Source organism: Puccinia triticina, chromosome 11A, assembly GCF_026914185.1.
Source record: "Puccinia triticina chromosome 11A, complete sequence".
Taxonomy (NCBI): domain Eukaryota; kingdom Fungi; phylum Basidiomycota; class Pucciniomycetes; order Pucciniales; family Pucciniaceae; genus Puccinia; species Puccinia triticina.
The window spans coordinates 2,893,399-2,915,120 of record NC_070568.1 but is presented as its reverse complement, the minus strand read 5'-3'; the positions used below and the strand labels follow the sequence as shown (position 1 = coordinate 2,915,120).

The window sequence follows — 21,722 nt, the reverse complement described above, 5'->3', positions numbered from 1 at the left end:
CTATTGCATTGCCGTCCCACGCCTCCCTCCCCTCGCCCCCAAACCCACTTGCTGCCCCCTGGTTTCAAAGTAGCCCATCCATAGGCGGTGAGTTGTGACTTGTGAAGACTCTAGCCGCCTTTGGCGCCACACCCGTTGCCCACCATGTCGTTGCCAACACTACAGTTCCCCCCACAACTTCTCAACTACCCCTACAGGGGGGTTCCAAATTTTGGAGATTTTTTTTTCCAAAAATTCTTTTAAAAGTGGGCTGATGCTGGGCTCTTTTGGCCCATTTTTTGATGCTAATGTCACATTTCACCAACCAGACCTGGTAACATGCATGATAATAGGCCAAAGTCATTGAAATTTCACTGGACTTGCTGCCAAGAGAGCAATGAAGAAATATTCTTCACATTGCCACATTCCAAAGAGTGTACTGATGGATATGGCAATCATCAATAACTAAGGAGGTACATGTTTACATAAATACCTACACCTGTAGTATGTATGTACATAGATAATTTAGTCTCTAAATACATAATAAATATTCTATAAGTCCATAGTACATGTCTGTAACCACATACTATGGTCTTCAAACCAGCTGTTCCAAATTTTGCATCTGAAAAAAATGAAACTTTTTTTTGAGGCATTGCACAGACTTCAAAGTTATATTTTTGAGTTCTCCTACGTCTGTAGGGCTCAAAAATGTATAGTTTACATGTGATACATGTCTGGTGACTTTGAACACATTGTTCAAAGTTCAAATTTTTTTTGCCACCCACTGCATCGTTGCCAGTGCCACCACATCATCGCCAACGCCACACCGACGCCTCCGCAGCCGTCTCTTCTCAGCTCATCTTCCTGCGTGCATCATTCACTCAGGTAACCAAGATCTACAACACACACCTATGCGACTGACCTCGCGCCGGACAGATCATCCGCCTCAAGGCTCTCCAAGACTACAGCAATCCAGGAAGTCGCGCTAAGCCAAGAAGCATGACCGCGACCGACTTTAGCGTGCCGGACGGGCTTGGAAACGGTGGATGAGCCGGTGGGCCCGCGCAATCCAATCGTCCTGGAGATTCCCTTTGCACCCTTCATGCCTTCTTTTATCCACTTTTCTTTTTGTTTTTTTGCTTATCAAGGAAATAAGAAGACCTGTGGACCACCAATTGGGACTTTAACCACTCCAAGCAATTTGCCTACCATGAAAGGCGCCTCTCCACCACACAGATGTGCAGCACATACTGAAATCCATTTGGCAACTTCTGATTTTCTGCCTTGGTTGTTTGTGTTTGCAACAGGCATGGAACTCAATCATCCACACCAGGAATCTGCAGGCACTCGACCCAGTCCAGATCCACTCCTCCGGCGGCCCCAAGCGCGGCAAAAGCAGCTTCACCTACTTTGTCCACTGCATCATCCACAAATCTATTTGCAAGGAATGGGGCCAGGCTAGGGCTAATCATACCCTTGCAAAATGTGTCCCCACCTCTTCAGTGTTCCTCTTAGTTTGTGCATTGGCCCCAGAGGTATCATATCCCTGCGCCATAGATCCCCTTCCCGAACGGCTGCGCTTCGTCAATCTTAGCCCTGCGGTCGCCCTCACCTGGCACTGCTTCACGACCTCTCCTGCCCCGCCCGTTTCCCGTTGTGGTAGACGCTTTTGTTCCGGATGGAAAAATTAAAAAAAATCTAGTTTAAATATGTAGTGTTACATTCCACCCTCTTTTGATACACACACTCCCTCCAGTTTACATACACAGTTGTACAAAACTGCATGTGTATAGCTTCATACAACCCTTTTACATATATCTGTGTGTATATATGCGGCTGCTTACCAACCAGCCAGCCTTAGATGTGGCTGTATAGCAAACACAAGCCACTTGTTACAGTAACCTAGCAACCACAAGCCACATGAATAAAGCGGCATAGTAACCATGGGGCTGTGCAAGTCACTCAAGCAGACTACACAGCAATACAGAAAGCTGTGAAGGTCACTTGAGAAGACTCCATAGCAACCAGAGGGCCGTGTAAGCCACACTTGTAACTAGATCACCAGCTTAAGTTGCTCATGTCTACACTGCCACACTGTACATAGATGTATATTGCACAGCAGACCAGCCAAAATATCTCATTTGTAAAAGGCACACCAGCCAAAACCCCTCATGTACATATACCACCAGCATAAATGGCTCACATTTTCCTATATAAAGAGGGGCTCTCTCTTACTTTTTCCCCCATTGAATCCAATCCAATCAAGGAGATAATTCCCCCCACAAGATTCAAATAAATTTTCACCCTCACACTCTCCGCCACATAATAAAATACTAGCTTTATATTTTGCAATACACAGTCCATTGTGAGCCACTTGTGAGAAAAGTATTCAACTACACTAGACCACTGTCTTCTGGCTTCCAGCCTAGCTGGGGGTGTTTTAAGTCTTTGTCTTTCAGAGAAGCAGGGGTTTCCCCACACATACTTCTCTAAATTCAGCCATAAGAGGTGCAAACCGCTTTTGGAGTCTCACATTGGTCCCACCCTTGCCCTCCGATGAGCCCCCATCCACCATTGCCGTTTTTCCCTGCTAAAAAAACTGCCAAAAAGATGGCCCACCACGATCCTGCGGTCCCACAAAGCTGTTAGTAAGATTGCCCCCTGCAATCCCGGGGTTGCCCAGATACATCATCAGCCTAACAAGGCTGCTTCTTGTTTACCACGGTGTTCCTAGGAATGCTGAATGGCTACTGAATATTAGCAACTTGCAGGGCCAGTTTGTCAGATATTCCAGGCTGTTACAATCTTGTTGTTACTTATGGACTGGATCACAAGATGCATAGTGTCAATTTCTATTGCATTTTTCATTGGTGGGTCATTTTGGTGGATCATTTACCATTGAATCATCTCACACATATCCACGTTCAAAAGCCTTTTCTGATTGAATTTCTATGTAGCAATTTTGCCACCATTCTAGCGAGAATTGACAGAGAGAGGTGTGATCTTGGTAATAATTCAACTTGGCAAGCAGCTGGGCTTGGAATATATCCAACTTTCTAAAGTGCAGGAAGATAAAACTTGCAACATTTGGTATCAGTCTATTGTTGAGCAGAAGGCGTCTGCAAGCCTATGTGTACTCTTGACTCAATCACCACAAGATGTCACAGAAACCTAAGGTCATCAGAGCTTCAGACCTCGACATCAAAGACCCCCGACTACCCAAACTACAGTCCTTGGAACATGCAAAGCATGTTTGGATTGCTTTTGGCCAGCGCCAAAAGCAGTACACTCAGATAAAAGCAAAGCAGTGTGATAAAATCTCAAGCAAGTAACTAGCTGAGCTCATAGACGCCAATAAAAAGGCCATCAAAAGTAAGGTAAAAGCAGCAACAGGACTAAATGCAAAAAAGAGAAAAGCCTTTTGGGCAAAAAGTGGAATAGCTAAGAAGCGCCGAGTGACACTCGGAAAGTACAGAATGCGACGAGTAAAAAGGACAGAGAAAGCGAGTATAATCAAATGCTTCAACAGAAGAGGAGGAACTTATGGGCTTGTGCACACCCACCAATGGTGGGCATTGGTATATTAAATATACCTAGCTTCAAGCAATATTGTAATTATTCATTCCATTATCATCTCATTCATCATTATCACTAGAGGCCAAGGCGGCTTCGCCACTGCAACGCCATGGTTCAGCCGCTCCACCCCTGGTTTAAATCACTCCTCAAATGCCCACTAAATCCACCACGCAAGACATATCAATACCAAAGTGGTACTTGACCAAGATCACACAAGCACATATTACATCCTCTACAAGGTGTCCAAAGCACACTGGAAATTCAAAGCAAACATGTCATTAAATCTAAGGTTTCTGCCTACACACCTGTGGTGTCCAAAGCACACTCTGAAAATTGCCACCATATATACTCAGTAGACCTCTAGCTACTCACAACACATCTGGGGCTTTGCCAAAACTGCTTCTGAATCCCCATTTCTATTCAAATGACTGTGAAAGATATTCCAATTTACAAGTTGCATTGTTTGTTGCCTTCATGTCAAATTTAAATCTTCAAGGTGCTCATGTATTAACCTTGAAATCAACTCATTCTCCATTCCCCCAACAAAAACATCTCTACATACTACATAGTATATTCACCACATCAATTCCCAGTTATCATTCAGTTGAAAGTTGAACTATGATTCCAAGTCAAAAATTATTTTGGTTCAACTGTTGTGTTATGTATCCATGCCACAGAACAAGTTATGGATGACTTGACAGTACCTTAGGAGAGGCTCCATTCAACTCCAGTAGACCCTAAGGCATTTTAAAGATGCTTCTAGGAAAGTATTGGCAATATCATAATTTCAGTGTTCACATGATTATTTGGCCTTTGATTTCTTGTCCCACTTTTCCTCCAGTTGGTTGTGAGTCTCTTGTTGGGAGATAAAGAAATAAAGAACCAGTGAATAGATAGGAAGCAAATTTGATGCCAACCAAACATCAAATGAAGGATCATCACACAATGCATAGAAATTTTCATCAACACTTTGTGTTTTCAAAGGCACCAGGGGAATTAAAAATTTGCCTTTATAATTTCACCAAATCTAATGTCATTCCAAGATAATAGGATTGTTTTTGCATGTGTACTTCAACGGAGGCCCGGAGGGTGCAAGCAATAGCCCGTTTGCCCACCGTGCCGGACACAGAGGCGCCGCGTCAGAAAAGAAGGGTCTGGGCAAGGAGGGTGGCGGGTGGAGGCTGGCATGGATCGGTACGGTGATTGGGGTTGTGCCTGGGGCGACTTGGTACTCGGCGTTGGGGCCGGATTTCCGAGATTTGTTGGCTGAGTCTTTGTCGGCGGAGCCTTCGCCGGAAGACTCCCCCAAACACACCCGTGAAGCCTCCGCAGGGCCAAGGATGGATATACAGGCTTGGCCAAGAGCTGAGAGAGAAGATGCGAGCTTCGCGGGAGCATATTCAATGCAGAGCCCAAGGATGGTCAGGACAAAGGGCTTTAGGAGATTGGCGGCGGGTTGGGCCTCGGACCAGCAAGAGGGCGGGAGTCTGGCCAGTGTGACATAAAAATCATTTGCAAAGAAAAACCCCGCCCTCTTTCTCTGTGAAGATGACGGTCTTGACTGTATAAAGGACAGGCTGCACCAGCTCATTGCAAGTTCTGCACCATGGCGCGGTAGGCTCAACAGATTCTGGCGATGACAGGGGAGGGAATCGGAGAGGGCAGGCAAAAGAAGTGGCGAGGACAGCGCCGAGTACCAGTAATAATATGGAAGCGGTGAGCCAGAGGGCGGGTGAGAAGGCTTGACGGGGTCGGACTGGGGTGGCTCCTTCATGTTCTGGGAACTGGTATCTGTGGACAGCATTTTTTTGGGGGGGTTTGATCATCTGATCTGCGGGCATCTGCCTCGGCGAAGCAGGGGCAGCGTGAGACATTTCCATTTGTGTCTCATGGTGTCCTCTGCTAGAGAGGCTCTGATAGGATGCTGGGCTGATCCAACGGCGAGCCATATCGCCATCCATGTTACTGCCAGGTGATTGCGCACTCCAGCTCCCTTTGGACCCTTCGGTCGAGCCAAAGCTGATTGACTTACGCGGCCCGCTTCGGTTTTGGTATTGGAAGGAGTTTGTCAAGCAAGGCAAATTTGGATCTTCTGGGAAATTCTGCCCAAAAACATTGTTAGGTAGGCTTCTCAACCCTCTGCTGATATGCTTGATGGTTTGTGACTGACCAATGGGGTCAGAATTTTTGTAGCTGTTACTGATACTGGCGAAAGCACTCTCAAAGCTCGACTGGAAAACATCTTCTGTGCGTGTGAACAAGTCGGCTCTGGAGAAGCCCAGGATGATCGGATGTGTGAGTCAAGTAGTCTCGGACTTGCTGTTGTTGGATAAGTTGTGCACAGTATGGGTGGCAGTTGCGGGTTGATTCAAGTTGAACTGTGCGCCAAGGTTAAAACTTCACATTACCCTTTGTGGTCCCCAAGAAGAGCAACTTGTGTGCCGCGACTCTGAGGAACTCTGATGATAACAGCAGTGTGAGTTTGATCGGCTCAGACTCGCTACAAAGTAAACAGGCCACCAAGATGTTACTCAGTCGACGGAGTAATGGAGGCAGCCATGGCTCTGGCTTGATAGGTACCTCAAGTATTGGGATCAATGAGATCATGGACGCAATAACTGGCAAAAGCAGCGGGAATCAATTTCTGGTCCTGAGGATTGGGCCGGTGCCCTATTGGGCATAAAAAGGACACTCACCGTTGTGAGAGAGCAGTAGGGCTCGGGCCCTTGGAGTTGGTTGTTCTACACCGCCGCCTCTTTCCGGCGCCACACTGATAAGGTTGCCTTACACAAGACTCCAAACCAAGCCAGTTTCAAGCTCGTCGTCTGTCCAGGCCTTGGACCGTTGGTGGTTTAGTTGGGTCAAAGGAAAGTATTGTTGTGGTGTGCAGTGATTGTGAAGGACCAGGCTGGTGCAACGGCAGCGGGGATGTCAGTTGACAGGGTTTGTGGACCAAGGCAGGAGAAGAGTGGCAGACACGGTTGCCGTACAAAAAGCATGGCGGTGGGGATGAGACTGCAGGAGATCAAGTGTGGCGTGATTTGTATGTAGGTTGTTGACAAGTATTTAAAGAGAGTGGAGTAACGCACAATTGTTGCCCCAGGGGTTCCGGTTTCGTCCGCCCCCTCCCTGGAAGCCCCCTAGTTGCTTGATTAGGCCCCTCCTTGACAGCTCTTCACAGAGTTTTTCACCACCGGCCCTTTTTTGCTTGTTGCTCTGGCACAGCTGGAGGGTCATCCATAGGGCCTTTGGTCTTTGGGGATATTTTCAACTGCTGTGTGTATTGTCCAAATTGTGCCACTGCCAGTATTTGGCTGGGTTGAAGTCATCCCAGTTTAACTGGGATGCACTCAACCAATTTAAACTTGGTTGATCTCAACCAATTAAAAATCCCTAATTACGTCGACAACCCCATTTTTTGCGCAGCATTTCCCCATGTCGGGTCTGCAGGAAAAGGAGTTGTTGATGTAATCAGTGATCTTTAAGAAAAGACCATTGCTGGGAGGACAACAATCATGGCTTTGCCAGTCAATACCCCCCAGCGGCTTTGCCGTTCCAACTGACCGTCAGCGTCCTCCTTTTATATTCTTCAGGTCGCAGCTAGCCAGGGTCTCCTCCTGCAGCCAGGTTCTCTTCCGGAAGGCTTTGCTTTTGTTTCCGCAACACATTGTTAAATGCAATTTCCACATCCGGGACTTCAACCATATTTGTGATTGCACCGCTATATGCGACATTAACTCTGCCACAACATATTGTTAAGTGCAATTTCCACATCCGGGACTTCAACCATCTTCGTAAAATTGCACCGCTATATGTGATATTCTCCGTATTGGTGTTCTCCACCCATGACAATGTGAAGTCTCCCACTTCCTCGTATAGTAAACGACCTCCGGTCGCCCTATTAAGGTAAGAGACCCAGCTGTCAGTAGCGTTTCTTTCCTGTTCGCTTTTTCGCCGCTCTCGGCCCAATATCTCATATATAGCCGTTAGCGGTACAAATCCAGTCCGGCCTTCTTTTTCTATCTTCCCTGATCCCAAAGAGCTCATCCAATAAGTCTAGGGTCCTCTTGTATACCTTTTATGCTCTTCTAGGCGAGCTCCACCTTCTCCCAAGCTATAAATAGACCTCCCCATCCCTGCAATGAACCCCCAACCAAGTTTGCTCACACCTTTCCCGCTCGTGAAACCGGCAAGCATCACAACAACGTCTGTTGCATTGCATTTGGTATCTGCAGCATTGCACCAATTGATAAACTCAATACGTTATACTATCATCTAAATGTGTCTTGTTGTCTTGAATGCCCCCGTCTTATTACATTTGATACAGCCGCATCATTCATTTCCTCGCCACAGCATTTCCTTTTGCTATACACGACCCAGTTGCTGAATTATTTTGACAGCTGTTGTTTTTCTTCTTCTGCGCATTTCAGCAGTTAATCACACACTTATTGTCCAGGGGATACATCAAAATAGTTCCATTGTTTCTGCAGATTTCCTTCCATGGAAACACACGCTGAGCACATAACAACTTTTTTCCAAAGAGCTGAGGCCCAATGGGTTGCACTTCCCTCGGCTCTTGGCATGTTATTCCGATGGGGTTCGCACTATCCTCGGCTCTTGGCATGCTGATGCTTCTTACCTCACAAGACATATATACAGCAAAAGCTGCGCGAGTGGCAGTATCCCAATTCCCAATTAAAGCTAAGCTGCCCCTCTACCCTCTATACATTTGGATATATGTAGTTACATCTCCATGACTTGGAATTATCTACAACCAACTACCAAATGCAGCACATGACACGTGAGTGGCATTATCCCAATTCCTAACGCCACCTAGCCTGCCCCTCATCTCTGCCCTCTAAACATTTGGTTCTAGATACATCTCCATGACTCAGCACTATCTGAAACCAAACACCAAATGCAGCACATCAATTTTTTTGGTTGTTTCCACAGCAGTTTTTCCCAGTGCGGTCATTTCCACAAATCAGAATTTCTATGTACCATGCGCGTCAAAACTATAGTTCCAATTCCAATAAATTGCTTTGCCTGCATTACCATTCCATGTTCCTATTCTGTGTGCTCAAATTAACTCACCTGACCTCTTTTCCTCCACTCAACCCTGAACTGCAATTTCACCACCAAATCATGTGCCGTAAACCGGTAACACTGTGTACAATTTGATGTAAATGTAAATTTACTCGCATTCCGGTTGCATCATCTCGAGGCCCTGTACCATTTTTCTAGCCCAAATCATGGGCCTTAACAGGCCACACCAATACCAATTCCAGTAATTAAAATGGAATCATATCCTGGCTTCACTGTCACAATCTCTGTTCCTATGTACCATTTTCCTAGCCCAAATTATGGGCCTTAGCAGGCCACACCAACACTAATTCCAGTAATTAAAATGGAATCATATCCTGGCTTCATGTTCACAAGTCTCTGTTCCTATTATGGCTAATTTTGTGATCCTGTGATGGATTGTGATGACATCTCTTCCTCTGCACTACTCTAGCCCACTGAATGAGACTTGTGCCTGTAGCATTAAGAAACCGCTGCAAAAAGTCTAAACCATAAAATAAATAGTCCCAGGCCTAATTCTGGTAACTGATATTGGATTTCTTATCCCGGTTGTGTGGCCAGAGTGTCCTTTTGCCATTATATCCAAATTAGTGCTTTCCATGTTGAGATGGCTTCATCCAACAAAAATTAACTATACAAAACCTATCAACCAGGTCCAGCTAATCTACAATCCCACACATTAATGTGTTTCCATTTTCCAACCAGCTTGCCTACAAGGCAGAGTATGTATCTATATTCACCCAGGTATGCCTCACACATCTATACCCCTGGTACTCTACCTGTCTTGTGATGTAACAAACAAATTTAAGTAACATCTCACCCAGTTCACCTAATCATATTCAGGGGCATACCTGGTCCAAAAACAGCCCTCTCATCCCAGGTTTACATTTTTAGTCAATGCAAACCATCTACAATATTTAATGCTGTGAGGTGTAGATGAGGTCCTAATCCTGTGCCTCGGAGCAACCTCCTCAATGCTCAATCTGGAGCCGGCTGCTGATTTGTGTTGTTGGGTCAGTTATAACATACATTTAGGGGTGAGTCTATACTCTCCATAACAACTTGGTCGTGGGCCAGTGATGAATTGCACTTCTGGCAAACAATATTCTTGGGATGCAGCCAATTTTTCAATCACCAGGAGTATACATTAATCAGGGTCAGATCAGTTCACGCTCTTGTACCCAACTCTTTGTGAAGCCCCGCACTCCCTGCGGGTTTCACAAGGCCTCACGGGCCATGTCACATGACAGTGACTATAGTCCAGCCATCACCCTGCCCCCACCTAGCCTGGCAGAGAACCGGACCGCTATCTCTCTCCACCTGGCCAGGTGAGCTGTGTATTTCTCTCTCTCTTCTCTTTTCTGACTCTCTGCTTGTACCTAGACTAACAGAGAGAACTGGAACACTATCTCTCTCCGCCTGGCTAGCCCTGAAATATATAGCCCCCGATGACGTTGGTTCTAGAACGTCCCAGGCCTTGTGCCTTGTCCCACTTCACCACTCAGCCTCCAAACAGTGAAGGGTCTCCCAACCCTTACACTCTTGCATGCAATACTTTCCCCATCACCAATCTCAACACCTCTGAATACAAAGTAATATTATTCAAATCTTCACTCATAATATCCCTCAATTAGCCCCTGGTATAGTTACCAAGTTAATATCACACCACACTGCAGAAGAATATATTTTGGAGAATTTTGGTCACAAAACTTGCAGCAACACATTCCTGCAATGTGGAGCACTCCACTGGGAATTAGAACAAAACATTGCCAACATTTGAAGTCTCCGGGACACATTACAAAAAGTGTACTCATTGTAAAACTATTCAGCACAACTGTTCTTGTGGTTTGCTATACATTTTATTAATGTGACAGCTATTATGTGTCTGATCAGGTACATAACTGTGGTTCAAGAGTCAAGAAATTGTAGCGGTAATGGCATTCCGTGCATCAATGTTGCAAAGGTTGCAAGTTTTGCGGACATTAACTGGTTTTCCTTTGATTATCTGTTGAGTTCAGTCTAGGTTCCTGCGGCGCAGCCGCAATTTCCCTAGTTTAATATAAACCCAAGGGGGGTACCTTGGATTTATATTTCATCAGTTCAGATCACCCAAGTTTAAATTGGTTAAGTGCATCCCAGTTTAACTGGGATAACCTCAACCCAGCCAATTGTGCTGGCAGTGTGCCCTTTGTAAATTAGAAATACGCCGAAACTTAGATCTAGGTTTCCACATTTGTGTGGATTTAAGAAACTTGGATTTGTCACTCCCCGCTGGTGCAATAAACAAATGGCCACAAATAATTCAATTATACTTACAGGAAAGTGCTTTGATATGTTCCAGTTCAGTTACAACTGATTTGAATTTGAGTTCTGGGTTATATTTCAAGATGAGTTATGGATGATTCCTAAATTAGTTTGAATTCAGTTATGAATTACTTATTGATACTTTCTGGAAGATTTCAAGGTGAGCTGTGCATCAGTTCTGAACAATTTTCCCCTGTGACAAGAAGACTTTTGGGATGAGTTCCAGACCACTTATGGATGATCTTCCTCACTATGTACAATACTGCTTAAGCTATATTTACTAAAGGCCTCCAGCACAGTTATGGAAAAAAATTCACGTAGGGCACTCCCTGGAGAGTGGGAACATATCTGTAAGCCCCCTCCTTTGGGGTCTTACAATGCCTTTCACAATTCCTGTCACAACCATCAGTACTTAGTCTGAGTTCCCCCTTGCCCCTTCCTAGCCAGTAGAGATCCCAGACCCCTTTCATCTCTCTACTGTGCTAGGTAAGTCTTCTCCTTCTCATTTCTCTTCCTCTTCATGTTTCCCTTCTAGTTGTACTTACTCCAGAGAGATCCCGGACCCCTTTCATCTCTCTACTGTGCTAGCTCCCTGAAATACAGTACCCGTTGGAGCTAGAACCGCCCAAGCCTCAAGCTCCGTCCCCTTTTGAGCCTCCGCCCAACGGCCCAGTGAAGACCTCCAAGCGAGCTCTTACAATATCTCCCCTGGTGATTATACATAAGTGGCCATTTCAGAAGAATTGTGTACTAAGTGCTTCTCATATTTGTGGCCCAATTTTGACTTTTTTATAACTAGCCTTAATTTTTAGAGAAAATTTGTGAAATCTTAGTGAAAGTGAAACTGTATAAAATAATATGGATTTTGTATTTAAAACAGTGGCTTTTATTAGTTTTGTGCGCTGCGTGCTCTGATTGTGCTTACCACAGTGCTTCTGAGAGGAAGGATTATGTAATGGACTTAAAGCAATCAAACTTTGTATTTGCAGCTGCATAGCCACCTTGGCCTCTAGTACTGTTAGATTTTCAGATTGTTGTTTGACTTCTGTTTTGATACAATTTGTACTTGCCGACCAGATTAATGAAACACAGGCTTTGGCATTAGTATTTGTCTCATCTTCATTTTCCTCATCCCTGTTTTTCATTTATCTTTCCCTTCTCCTGTGTTGAATTTTTTTGCTGTTTTATCTTTCCCAAAACCACAAGTAAACAGCCCCTCAGATTATATATAAAACCTTCCCCCTCTGCCCATGAATCTTTCTTCCCATCACCTCATCACTCAGTATTTGTTCAATATATTGAGTCCCACTGAATTGAAAATTATCTTCCCGTACTCAGTAATATAAAGTAACAAGTCTATCACACTTATAGCTTTTTTTTCTGCTCAACATTCACTATCCATCCTGTGTGAGAGGCTCCTCAATTTTTCCTTTTTCTCTTTCTTGATCATATTCACAAAACCCTCATTCAGCTTCATTATTCTATTTGTGTCCACTATTTCTCAGATTATCTTCCAGAGGTAAACGTTTTCACACCTCAAAAACTATCTTTATCCCACAAATTAGTCCCCACAAAGTCTCCATCCTCTTGAAAAGAAATTTTTCAGTGTAATCATGATTGGATTCCCATTACTTCTTGTAATCTTCTGTTCAAATCCACTCCCAACTATGTCAAATATGTTTTACATAGGCAAAAAGTCAATTTTTTCAATCAATGAAGCCAAGAGAACTCCTAGTTCACTCCGGGGTAAGCTGTTTTTCTTGAAATATATATATGACTCATTCCTTGGCAGTTGAATTGCTTGCTAATTAAATCTTTAAACAATATGCTTCAGCACTTAAATCTGTTGACACAAGAGAAAACAAAGATATATCAGAAAGTTGGTTTTCCCTAAAACCCTTATTAGCCAAGAAGAATATCCCACTTGAGGAACTCAAACATGATGCCAGAAGTCAGTTCTTTCCTCAGCTCATGAAAGCTTTCTGATTTCTGATTTAGTCTGATCATGTAAAAATATTGTGAGCTTGGAGTTAAGGAATAATTGGGATTTAAACCAAGGTCAGTTATTACTTTTCAGTTTCTTGGAATGATCAGATTTTTTTGCTTGTATTTAATGCAATATTATTTTGATTCACAGATAAGGTCACACTGCTTGAAAGTTATTCCACCAAGTTAGAGGAATACCAAAAAGTACTCAAGAGACAGTTGAATTGGCTTTTTAAACAGAGGGAGAAGAAGAAAATTTATGGTGAAGAACTGTCTGAGGTGATGAAACTATTGGAGAACTCAGAAAAAGAAATCAAAAAACTCAAAACATTTAAGCTCTTGCAGCTAGGAAATCCTAATGCAAGCATCAACATGTTGGATATAATTTTTGGTGCATCCAAGGATTTGAAAGGTTCATCCAAGAATTTGAAAGTTTCATCCAAGGATCTTGAAGGTTCCTCTGAGGATTTGAAGAAAGATGATGAAATCCAATTTTCACCCATTGTTGAGGTAATGGAGCAATTGATAGTAGAAAAGCTATCCTTGTCAATTTTTGATGGAATCAAGAAGATAGTCACAAATTTCAACATTTTATTTGAAGATGAAGATCTGAAGGGAAAATTTGATACCCTTGCAGCATGGGAGTATGTGTTCAAGACACTTGATTTTTTGGTTGAAAATGAATTTATCAGTGAACAGGCAACTAGATCAATATTTTTGGATGAGGAAATAGTGGTACAGCTTGTCAAATATGCCCAAAGAACTTTCCAAAAGTTGAATGGCCGATGTGCAGCTTGGAATCACATGAAGAAGTTGACTGAAAATTGGTACTGGCCCTATTTAAATAAATTTGTTCAAGGTATGGATATTCTTTTCCTTTTTCTCCAAATATGAGCTGACACTTTATCTCTCTCATTTTTCAATAATTGGTTTCTCTAATTTCCTTGAAGGGAAAATAGTTCTGACAAAGCAAGAAGAAAATATCATCAATTTTGTTTTCCTTGTAAAAAGGTTGACAACCAGAACAGGAACCATTCCAAGAAACAAAACATTTAATGAGAAAATTGAAGCCTTTGAGAGATCATTTTCATGCCAAAAATACATCAATAAGCTAATTTCATCTCATCAATCAAATCAATCAAATCATTCCAGATTTGCCATTTGGCCAGCCAATTCTCAAGTTTCCATGAGGCTTTCTCATTTGGATGAAGACAATATGAAGGATCTAATCAATAATCTATTTATTCAGCACCCATTCTATGAGCTAATTGAGACTCATTGGTATTTAGCTGGCAAAATTCTGGTGTTCAGTATTGTTTATCTATTTGTATTCATAGAGAATGAATTATACTCAAATATTAATTTGAGGCTGTAAGTGCTGCAAGATTTTTAATATTCTGATGAATATGACTCAGTAAACTAAACCAAAAAATATGCTTGCATAATTCTCTTGGGTATTCAGTTTAGATTCACCGGAATTTCTCAAAGTCTTGCACATTTTGTTGGGTTACCAGTGTTCACAAAATTGTGTAGAGCCTAGAGCACTTTTTGAGTTGGTCAAGCAAACTGCAAGATACTACAATGCTCATGAAGAAGCTGTATTGTATGATAAATTCAAGTATTATCCATATGCCTTGGATATACCTTGGGAGACAGCCATCTACAAAGAGCTACTGGACGAAATGGATGATGCACTTTCAAAATACACAGAACAACTTCTAGAAATTCAAGCAAGATATAATTTTGATTTTGATAATGATTACTACCATAAGTATTTTGCATTAGGAAACATGAATATGTTAGAGGAAATCAAAAAAACATCCATTATGAGAATGAAATCAAAATTGGTTCAATCAAAAGACTTCAACCCCTTTTCCGCAGAATGATCTGAAACTTCTTGACCATAGTGATTGGTTTCTTGTTTTCATCTCAGCAAAATCACTCTACACAATTATTTTAAGAATTTTTTTATGTGGTATTCAGCAAACATCTTGAGAACCTAGATGATCCTATATTTCCTTGTTTCTATATCTGGAAGGCAAAATATTTACATTCTCTTTCACAAATAAACTCAAAGCCTTTATGTTTCATCTCAATTTCCCATCTGTTTCTTCTTTCACCTGTGGACTGTCCTGATTTTTCTTTTTTTTTTTCTTTCTAGCAAATATAACCACTAGCACCATTGCTAGATTAACCACGTACCTCAATCCTACTTCAGAGTGTTTCAACAGTGGTTGAATTAGGGAGGTGATAGAGATGGCATGTTTGCACTTGTTGGCGGGTCCTGTCACCTTCCAGCAGGTATCTGTGTGTCCTTGCAGGTACCTATGGCTGGTGCTGTGAAGCCCCCTATGTTATCAGGATGTCAGGGCGCGTCTCTAAAGTGGCGACACCCTGAATAGAAAAGAACAAGTGGTGAGTTCCTAAAGAGGAAAACACGCTCAACTCAACCGTGGTGCGGGAGGAGAAAGCCGCGCCTCCGGTGGAGGGGCTGGTAGAGCTTAGTCATACCTGAACCCTTAAGGTGGTTCGTGAAACTCTAGCTTACCTTAAAAGGTAGCAATTGGAAGAAAACCGGATGAGGTGAGGTCAGAGGTTGGTACGGAAACAGAGCAGTGGAGGATGAGCGTAGTAAAAGAGAAAGGATATAAAAGGATATGAGATGCAAATAGAAGTAAAGCCCCAGTTGTTTGTATCAAACAAGATGGACGGGCGTAGTATTCTAATAATGATCTAAGGAACCTCCTCTTGCGCGGAGATTCCTGATCTTTTATAGCCCAGGAGGCTGGGAACTCAGGTGTTCCGTGTCCTCACGGTGTTCCTGTTTGAGAACAATCCACGCATAGAAAATTTGTGTGTTTGTGCTCACTCAAGCACAACAACCGGTGAGAATCACCTAGCCAAGCGTGACAACCAACAGCAGGGATCCACATCTGGTTAAATCCCCAGCTTGTTTGCGCTTATGCGCACACGCGTCATCTGTGGTGCGTGTTGCGCCTGGAATGGCATTTGGCGCGCACCCGTCTTCTGTGGTGCGTGTTGTGTCAGCGTTGGCACTGTCTGGACTAGCCAATGGCTGACACAGGATGTCACAAAAAGACTCACAGCATTCTACAACCCCCACACCAACAAGTACTTATACTTGGTCTATTCCTTTCCTAGTCTGGCAGAGAGATCTCCTCTTTCCCGGATAGGTGAGCCTGTTCCCTTTATCTTCCCTTTTCCTTCTCTCCCCTTTATCCCTCATTTTGTCTATTTTTACTTACCACAAGAGAACTATCCTCTCTCCTGGCTCGCTTCATGTTGCAATCAAGTCCCCAACTGTTTGGAACTAGAAGCTCCCTAGGCTCTGGCCTTGTCCCCCTCACCCCTTTCCTTCCTGTCGCCAGTCAGGATTCACTGGACCCTTACAGTTGTGGAGCTACTTCTTTGGATCTTTAGTAAAATGGAACACCCTTCACCCTCAACGGGTACCTGCAAGAGCACACACATACCTGCTGAAGGGTGATGGGCTCCCACCGACAGGTGAAATATTTCTATCTCTAGAAAGTGACTACTGCTGTTTTCTTTGGTGGTGCTGCTTTCTGGTTTCCAATAAGGATTGCCAAGTGAACCCGGTTACCTGCGGCGGGTGCGGGTACTGCCTGGTTTTTTGCCCAAAACAGACACCTGCACCCGCACCTGGCACCCTTGGGCGGTTACCGCGGGTGCTTATCAAGGAAACAACACAAACAACTACGCGGAGGCGTGGCACAAGACATTGAAAACAAAATTCAGCACATCATCTGAGCGACGACGGATTGATGAGCTCACTCAGGTATTCTGCGACATTGTTGACCCATATTTCAGAAGACAGTTTAGCCTGGTGAACACTGGATTTGCTAAACAACGCGCTAACAAGGTGCAGCAGCGGGCTAAGGACCGTGCGAAGGGATTTACACCGGCGTACTTGGCACAAATTGGAGCTCGGGTTCACAAGCTGCGGGATCATGTAAGTAGTGTGTTGTTTGATTACTACACCTGGGGTGCTGGTGATTGACGCAGCCTGGTCAATCAGTTCCTGATTGACTCCTTCTCCAATCCACAGTTGCAATCCTACCGTGTTGACTCCCAACCACCAAGTGGCTTTGCCGAAGGGCGTGTGGTCACCTGCAACTGCCATTACTTCACTCGGTGCGGGAGTGCATGCAAACATATGTACTACTTGGCACACGAGTACAAGTTCCTGGTGGTCAAGAGTGCACCCGATACAAACCAGCCCAATGCAATCATGGTACTCGACAGCGATTCGGACGTCGAAGTTCTCAACTGCTTGACCAAGGGATCAAACTCTGGCCTTTTCTCACCGCGTGACACACCCGATCCGAAGAGGACCTGCCTATCACGTTTGGCACCTACTGCTTTTGCTGACGCGCACCCGAATCTTCAACCGGCTACATCCAGACCTTCTACCTCAACACCAGCCGAGACAACAAACACAACAACTCCTTCCAGAGCGGTCTTGGAAACCCCCCAATCCAACATTCAACAGCTTGAGTGTGGATCCAAGGCACTCAAGTGCGCCTTGGAAGCACTGAAGAAGAAGAAAGACCGGGTGCAGATGGTGGAAATATTGTCGGCGTCTGGGATGAATCAATTTCAAGGGGTGTGTCACTCTCTCTTGCGGTTGGTTGAGGAACGTGTGCCAGGAATTTCTCACACAACCACCCCAAGCTTCATGGGGGTTGACAATACTGGGCGGATGAGCGGTTTGGAACTTGGTGTTTTGATTGGAGACCTTCAGGTGGCGGGTTTGGGAGCTTTAAAGCGGATGCAAGGTCTATTGCGAGGTGTTCAAAACTCAAAGAATTTTGTGGCGAATTCAACGGATGTATCAATGGATCTCTTCAAGGAGCGGTGCTATGAAATTGTGGGGATACTCAAGGAAACATTGGTCTTGGCGGCAAGGGTACAGGTACAATGAAGTCAAAGGACAATGAAGGTGTCAAACAAAGAAGATGAAGAGGCTTTAGATATAATCAATGGCAAGGGAAGATGAGTTGGAGGTGTGGGTGGAAGGTGCTCTGGTGGGACGGGTGCTATTATAAGTATAGAAGTACAGACGCCGGAGACACCACAGACTTGTCATGCGCAATCCGCTCCTCTCCTTACCAACAGCCAACGGTTTATTGCCATTGTTACTCTACCGTCATACTTGCCTTGCTTGTGTCATGTTAATCAGTATTTTTTGTCTCCACTGCTGCTCTCTATCACTACTGCCGCTCTCTATCGCCACTGTTGCTCCCTATCTCCACCGCAGCTCAGGATTTTTTTACTTTACGTCTTTTTTCATTGTTGCTTGCCTTTTTTTTGTTGTACATAATCTTTTTTAGCCATTTGTGCAAATCAACAACCGTAATTGTTGGTCATTGTTTAGGCTACATTCAGGTTTGCGAGAATTCAGGGTAAGAGATTTTTTTACCTAAGAGCAGGAGATTGAACGCTCTCTACTGAATAGACTTGGAAGGAAAAAAGAATAGAGATGAAGCTCTGTGAAACCGTTTGGTCTGTTCCCCAACACAAGATTTCTTTTCATCAGGTTTTTGCCCTGTCCCACAGTGCAGTCCATTTTTGGTTCTTACACGTAAAGAACCGCTGTTGAACGCTATCCCGTTTTTTTTAAGCTTTGGAGAAACAACGTAGTAAACTTGCAACGTTATCTGCAGTTTTTTGAGCAGCTGTGCTTGCTCATCAGTCTTTTTGTTTCCCTTTACTTTAGCTTTGTAGCACAGTAACTCACCGATTTTTTCTCCTTCTCTTCAAGAGGAATTGGTGGTTTTGATTTCTTTTGCGTCAAATTTGTCTAGCAGAAAATGGGCAGTGCGTTAGCTCCTGCCTAGTCTTTTATCTTCCAGTGTTGATCCCACTGCCTACCTTTGGCACTCGTGGTGATCCTTTCAGATAGTGACTTTTGGTTGGGATTTTCCTCAAGCCAAGTCTTGCCGCTTGCTTCCATTGGACCTATAAGCACCAGAGGCGTGATCAGATTTTTTCCAACATCAGCCACTCTGCGCTTGGACTGCAGAAGGTTTTGCTTTGCTTACCATCTTCCGCAGCTGTTTTAGCTCGCGAAATTCTTGAATTCTCAATTTATGGGAAGATTGCCAGTCACCTAAGACCATAATCTCACAAATTTTTGTTTCATTCAAATAACAAATAAAGGACAGATGAGAACTCACACCTTGAATATGAGGGACAGCTATGGTCAAGTCTTTCATCTCAAAGTTGGAATCCAAGTAATGAGTTGTCACTGCCATGAAATCAGTGACATTAGGGGCGGTCCAAGCGTTGGTTGTGAACAAAAGATGATCTTGCTTTGCAAGAAACTGGAGCTTGATGGTCTCTTGCAATTGGAGGAAGACTCTGTCAAGGTGAGTGGAAATGCCATTGCGGGAGATACTGGTAATTAGGGGTGAGGCCCCTTCTTTGAGTAGGCAAACAAGTGCACGGAAAGATGGTCGCTGTAAGACTCAAAAAGTGGTTGTGAAACCCTTTTGCTGAATGGGGAAGGGGATGATGGAGGTGCAAACTCTGCCCTTCTATGCTATCAGTCAACAAGACCCACCAAGCTATGCTTGGCAGGTTTTAATCAAGTGATAGGTCTGGTCTAATTCCAGATGAAGTTGTTTGATGACAGGTATGTGAGATTTTTGAGAGTGAGTTCAGTAGTTATTTGCAAATATACGGGATGCAGTGATGTGTGGTGGTGATGGTAAGTGTGAAGGGTGGTATGTAAATAACTGGTGAGTACTGAGCTGAGGAGCTGACAACTGGGGAGGAGAGAGCACCTTATATAGACAAAAGTGGAGCCCCAGAGGGGCTTGTGGGTTAGGGTTTCAACTAATCTAGACAACAGTGTGAGGGATTTTAGCTGGTGGGAGTAGATACAAATGATGTCATAATATGTCAAGGGTACATAAATGATGTCAGAAGAATGCAGTAGGGCTGCGTGAAGGCTGCGTAAAGTGACAGTAGACTGCATGAGTTAAAAGGTGAATGCAGGGAGTGCATAAATAAAGTCTGAGGCTGCAGAGTCAGTGTGTGATGACATCATAATATGGAAATAGAAGAGTACTTGATAATATGTAATGACTGTAGTCTGATGGGGAGATGTATGTTTGTATCCTGTGATGTGTATAAGCATAATGCTGTGATCCTTGACTTGAGGCTTGTGACAGGCTGGTGACTGGGTATGTTGAACGTGTGATGGGTGTCCAGTGTCCAAAGAAGTGTAGGTTCCAATCCAGTGGGGTTCAGGTGATGCTTCCAGTGGTGACTAGGGGTAAAATTGGCCGTAGAATCCATTTCTGAGGTCCTTTTAATGGTATCTTGAGGTGTATTACGAGTAAACATATGTATGAGAAAAAACTTTTGATTTTTCACTTTTCCATCTACCACATTGCTCAAAAATTGTAAACTGTAGATCACACTTGGCAAGGAAGTATACAAGTGCATTCTTCAATGAAACATTATTAAGCTCCAACTACAAGAGTACCCATGTTTCATAGTCAGAAATAATCCTGACTCTAATGCAATGATAACTATAAGATAAAAAGGCACTCACTTTTGGTATACAGGAGCCAGACTTCAAACACTTCTCCATTTCAATATGCTTTGATTTCTGTGTCTTTTTCAGGAGCTTAGGATTGGCGAGGTGGTGGATTTGCAAGAGATGGTCGTGAAAGTTCTTGGTGCTTCCATTTTCATCTTTTTTCAATTTGGTCCCGCATATATTCCCACCTTCCTGGGTAACTTGACAAATTGCCCCGGTGCCGTTGCTTGTAATTCAAAAGTGATTCCAAACACAACTTTGCTTGGCTTTATGGGCAGAGTTTTGATCTTTGTCACTGCTTTCAAGCTCAATAATTGTACTGTTGAATGGTGGAGGATTTAGATGAGGGGCTGTTGGATGGTGGAGGATTTAGATGAGGGGCTTTTTGCTTCATATCTGTAATAATTCCACTCCGGAGGTAAATATGCTATTTGTCAAATTTCAAGCTTAAAATTCCAATAACCAGACCCCAACAGCCCTCAACTCGGATATCATCATGTTAACTCTGATATCATCACGTTAGTTTTACATTTACAGTAAATGTAAACCTAATGTGATGATAACCACATCATTTCAGCGGCTAGAAAAAAAATGGGCATGCCCCAGGGCTTCAGGGCATTCCAGGGCATGGTTGGGGTGTGGGGTTTGGGATGACCCTCATGCCCTGTCCCAAACCCCGGGGCACAGCCTTAAATGGAATCACACTTGGTTTGTAGCTCACCGAGGCAAATAAAAATCGGGAGACTACCAACCAATGAAATCAATATCATCAGTTGGCTCAGACCAGGGGAATCGGAATTACTGCCCTCTGCAAGGGAGAACTGCTTTTGGCGTCTCCTCCGCAAGGGAGAACGGCTTTCCAAAGAACTTGCAAGGGAGAAATACTTTTGGAAGAACTCCCCTCCGCAAGGAAGAACTGCCCTCCGCAAGGGAGAACCGCACTTTTGGCGGGAGAGATTTTGCGATGAGGGCGGTTGAGCTCTGCTTTGGACTAGCTGGGCAGCCCGACACTGTCAACAAGCAGCTGTATTGAATGTTATATTTTCTTTACCAAAAAGCTTGCACCTCTTTTGCCTCAACTTGGTATTGACATAAGACATACAGTTGTTTTTTCTTCAGGGTTTTATCCTGACATCTGTCAGACAAGGCCAACACCGGGAATTACCCTTGGAGCCACCATTCTCCAGTAGATGCTGTTGGAGTA

General features: G+C 43.8%; 1 protein-coding gene across 1 annotated transcript; it reads right to left on the bottom strand.

Moving 5' to 3' along the window:
* Positions 1 to 4,588: 4,588 nt before the first annotated feature.
* PtA15_11A281 (uncharacterized protein) lies at positions 4,589 to 5,359 on the bottom strand (the record flags this gene model as incomplete). The annotated part of the gene is made up of 2 exons (XM_053161173.1): positions 4,589 to 5,042; positions 5,181 to 5,359. 2 exons carry the CDS (start codon positions 5,357 to 5,359, stop codon positions 4,589 to 4,591), a joined length of 633 nt encoding a protein of 210 aa, XP_053025146.1.
* Positions 5,360 to 21,722: the final 16,363 nt, after the last annotated feature.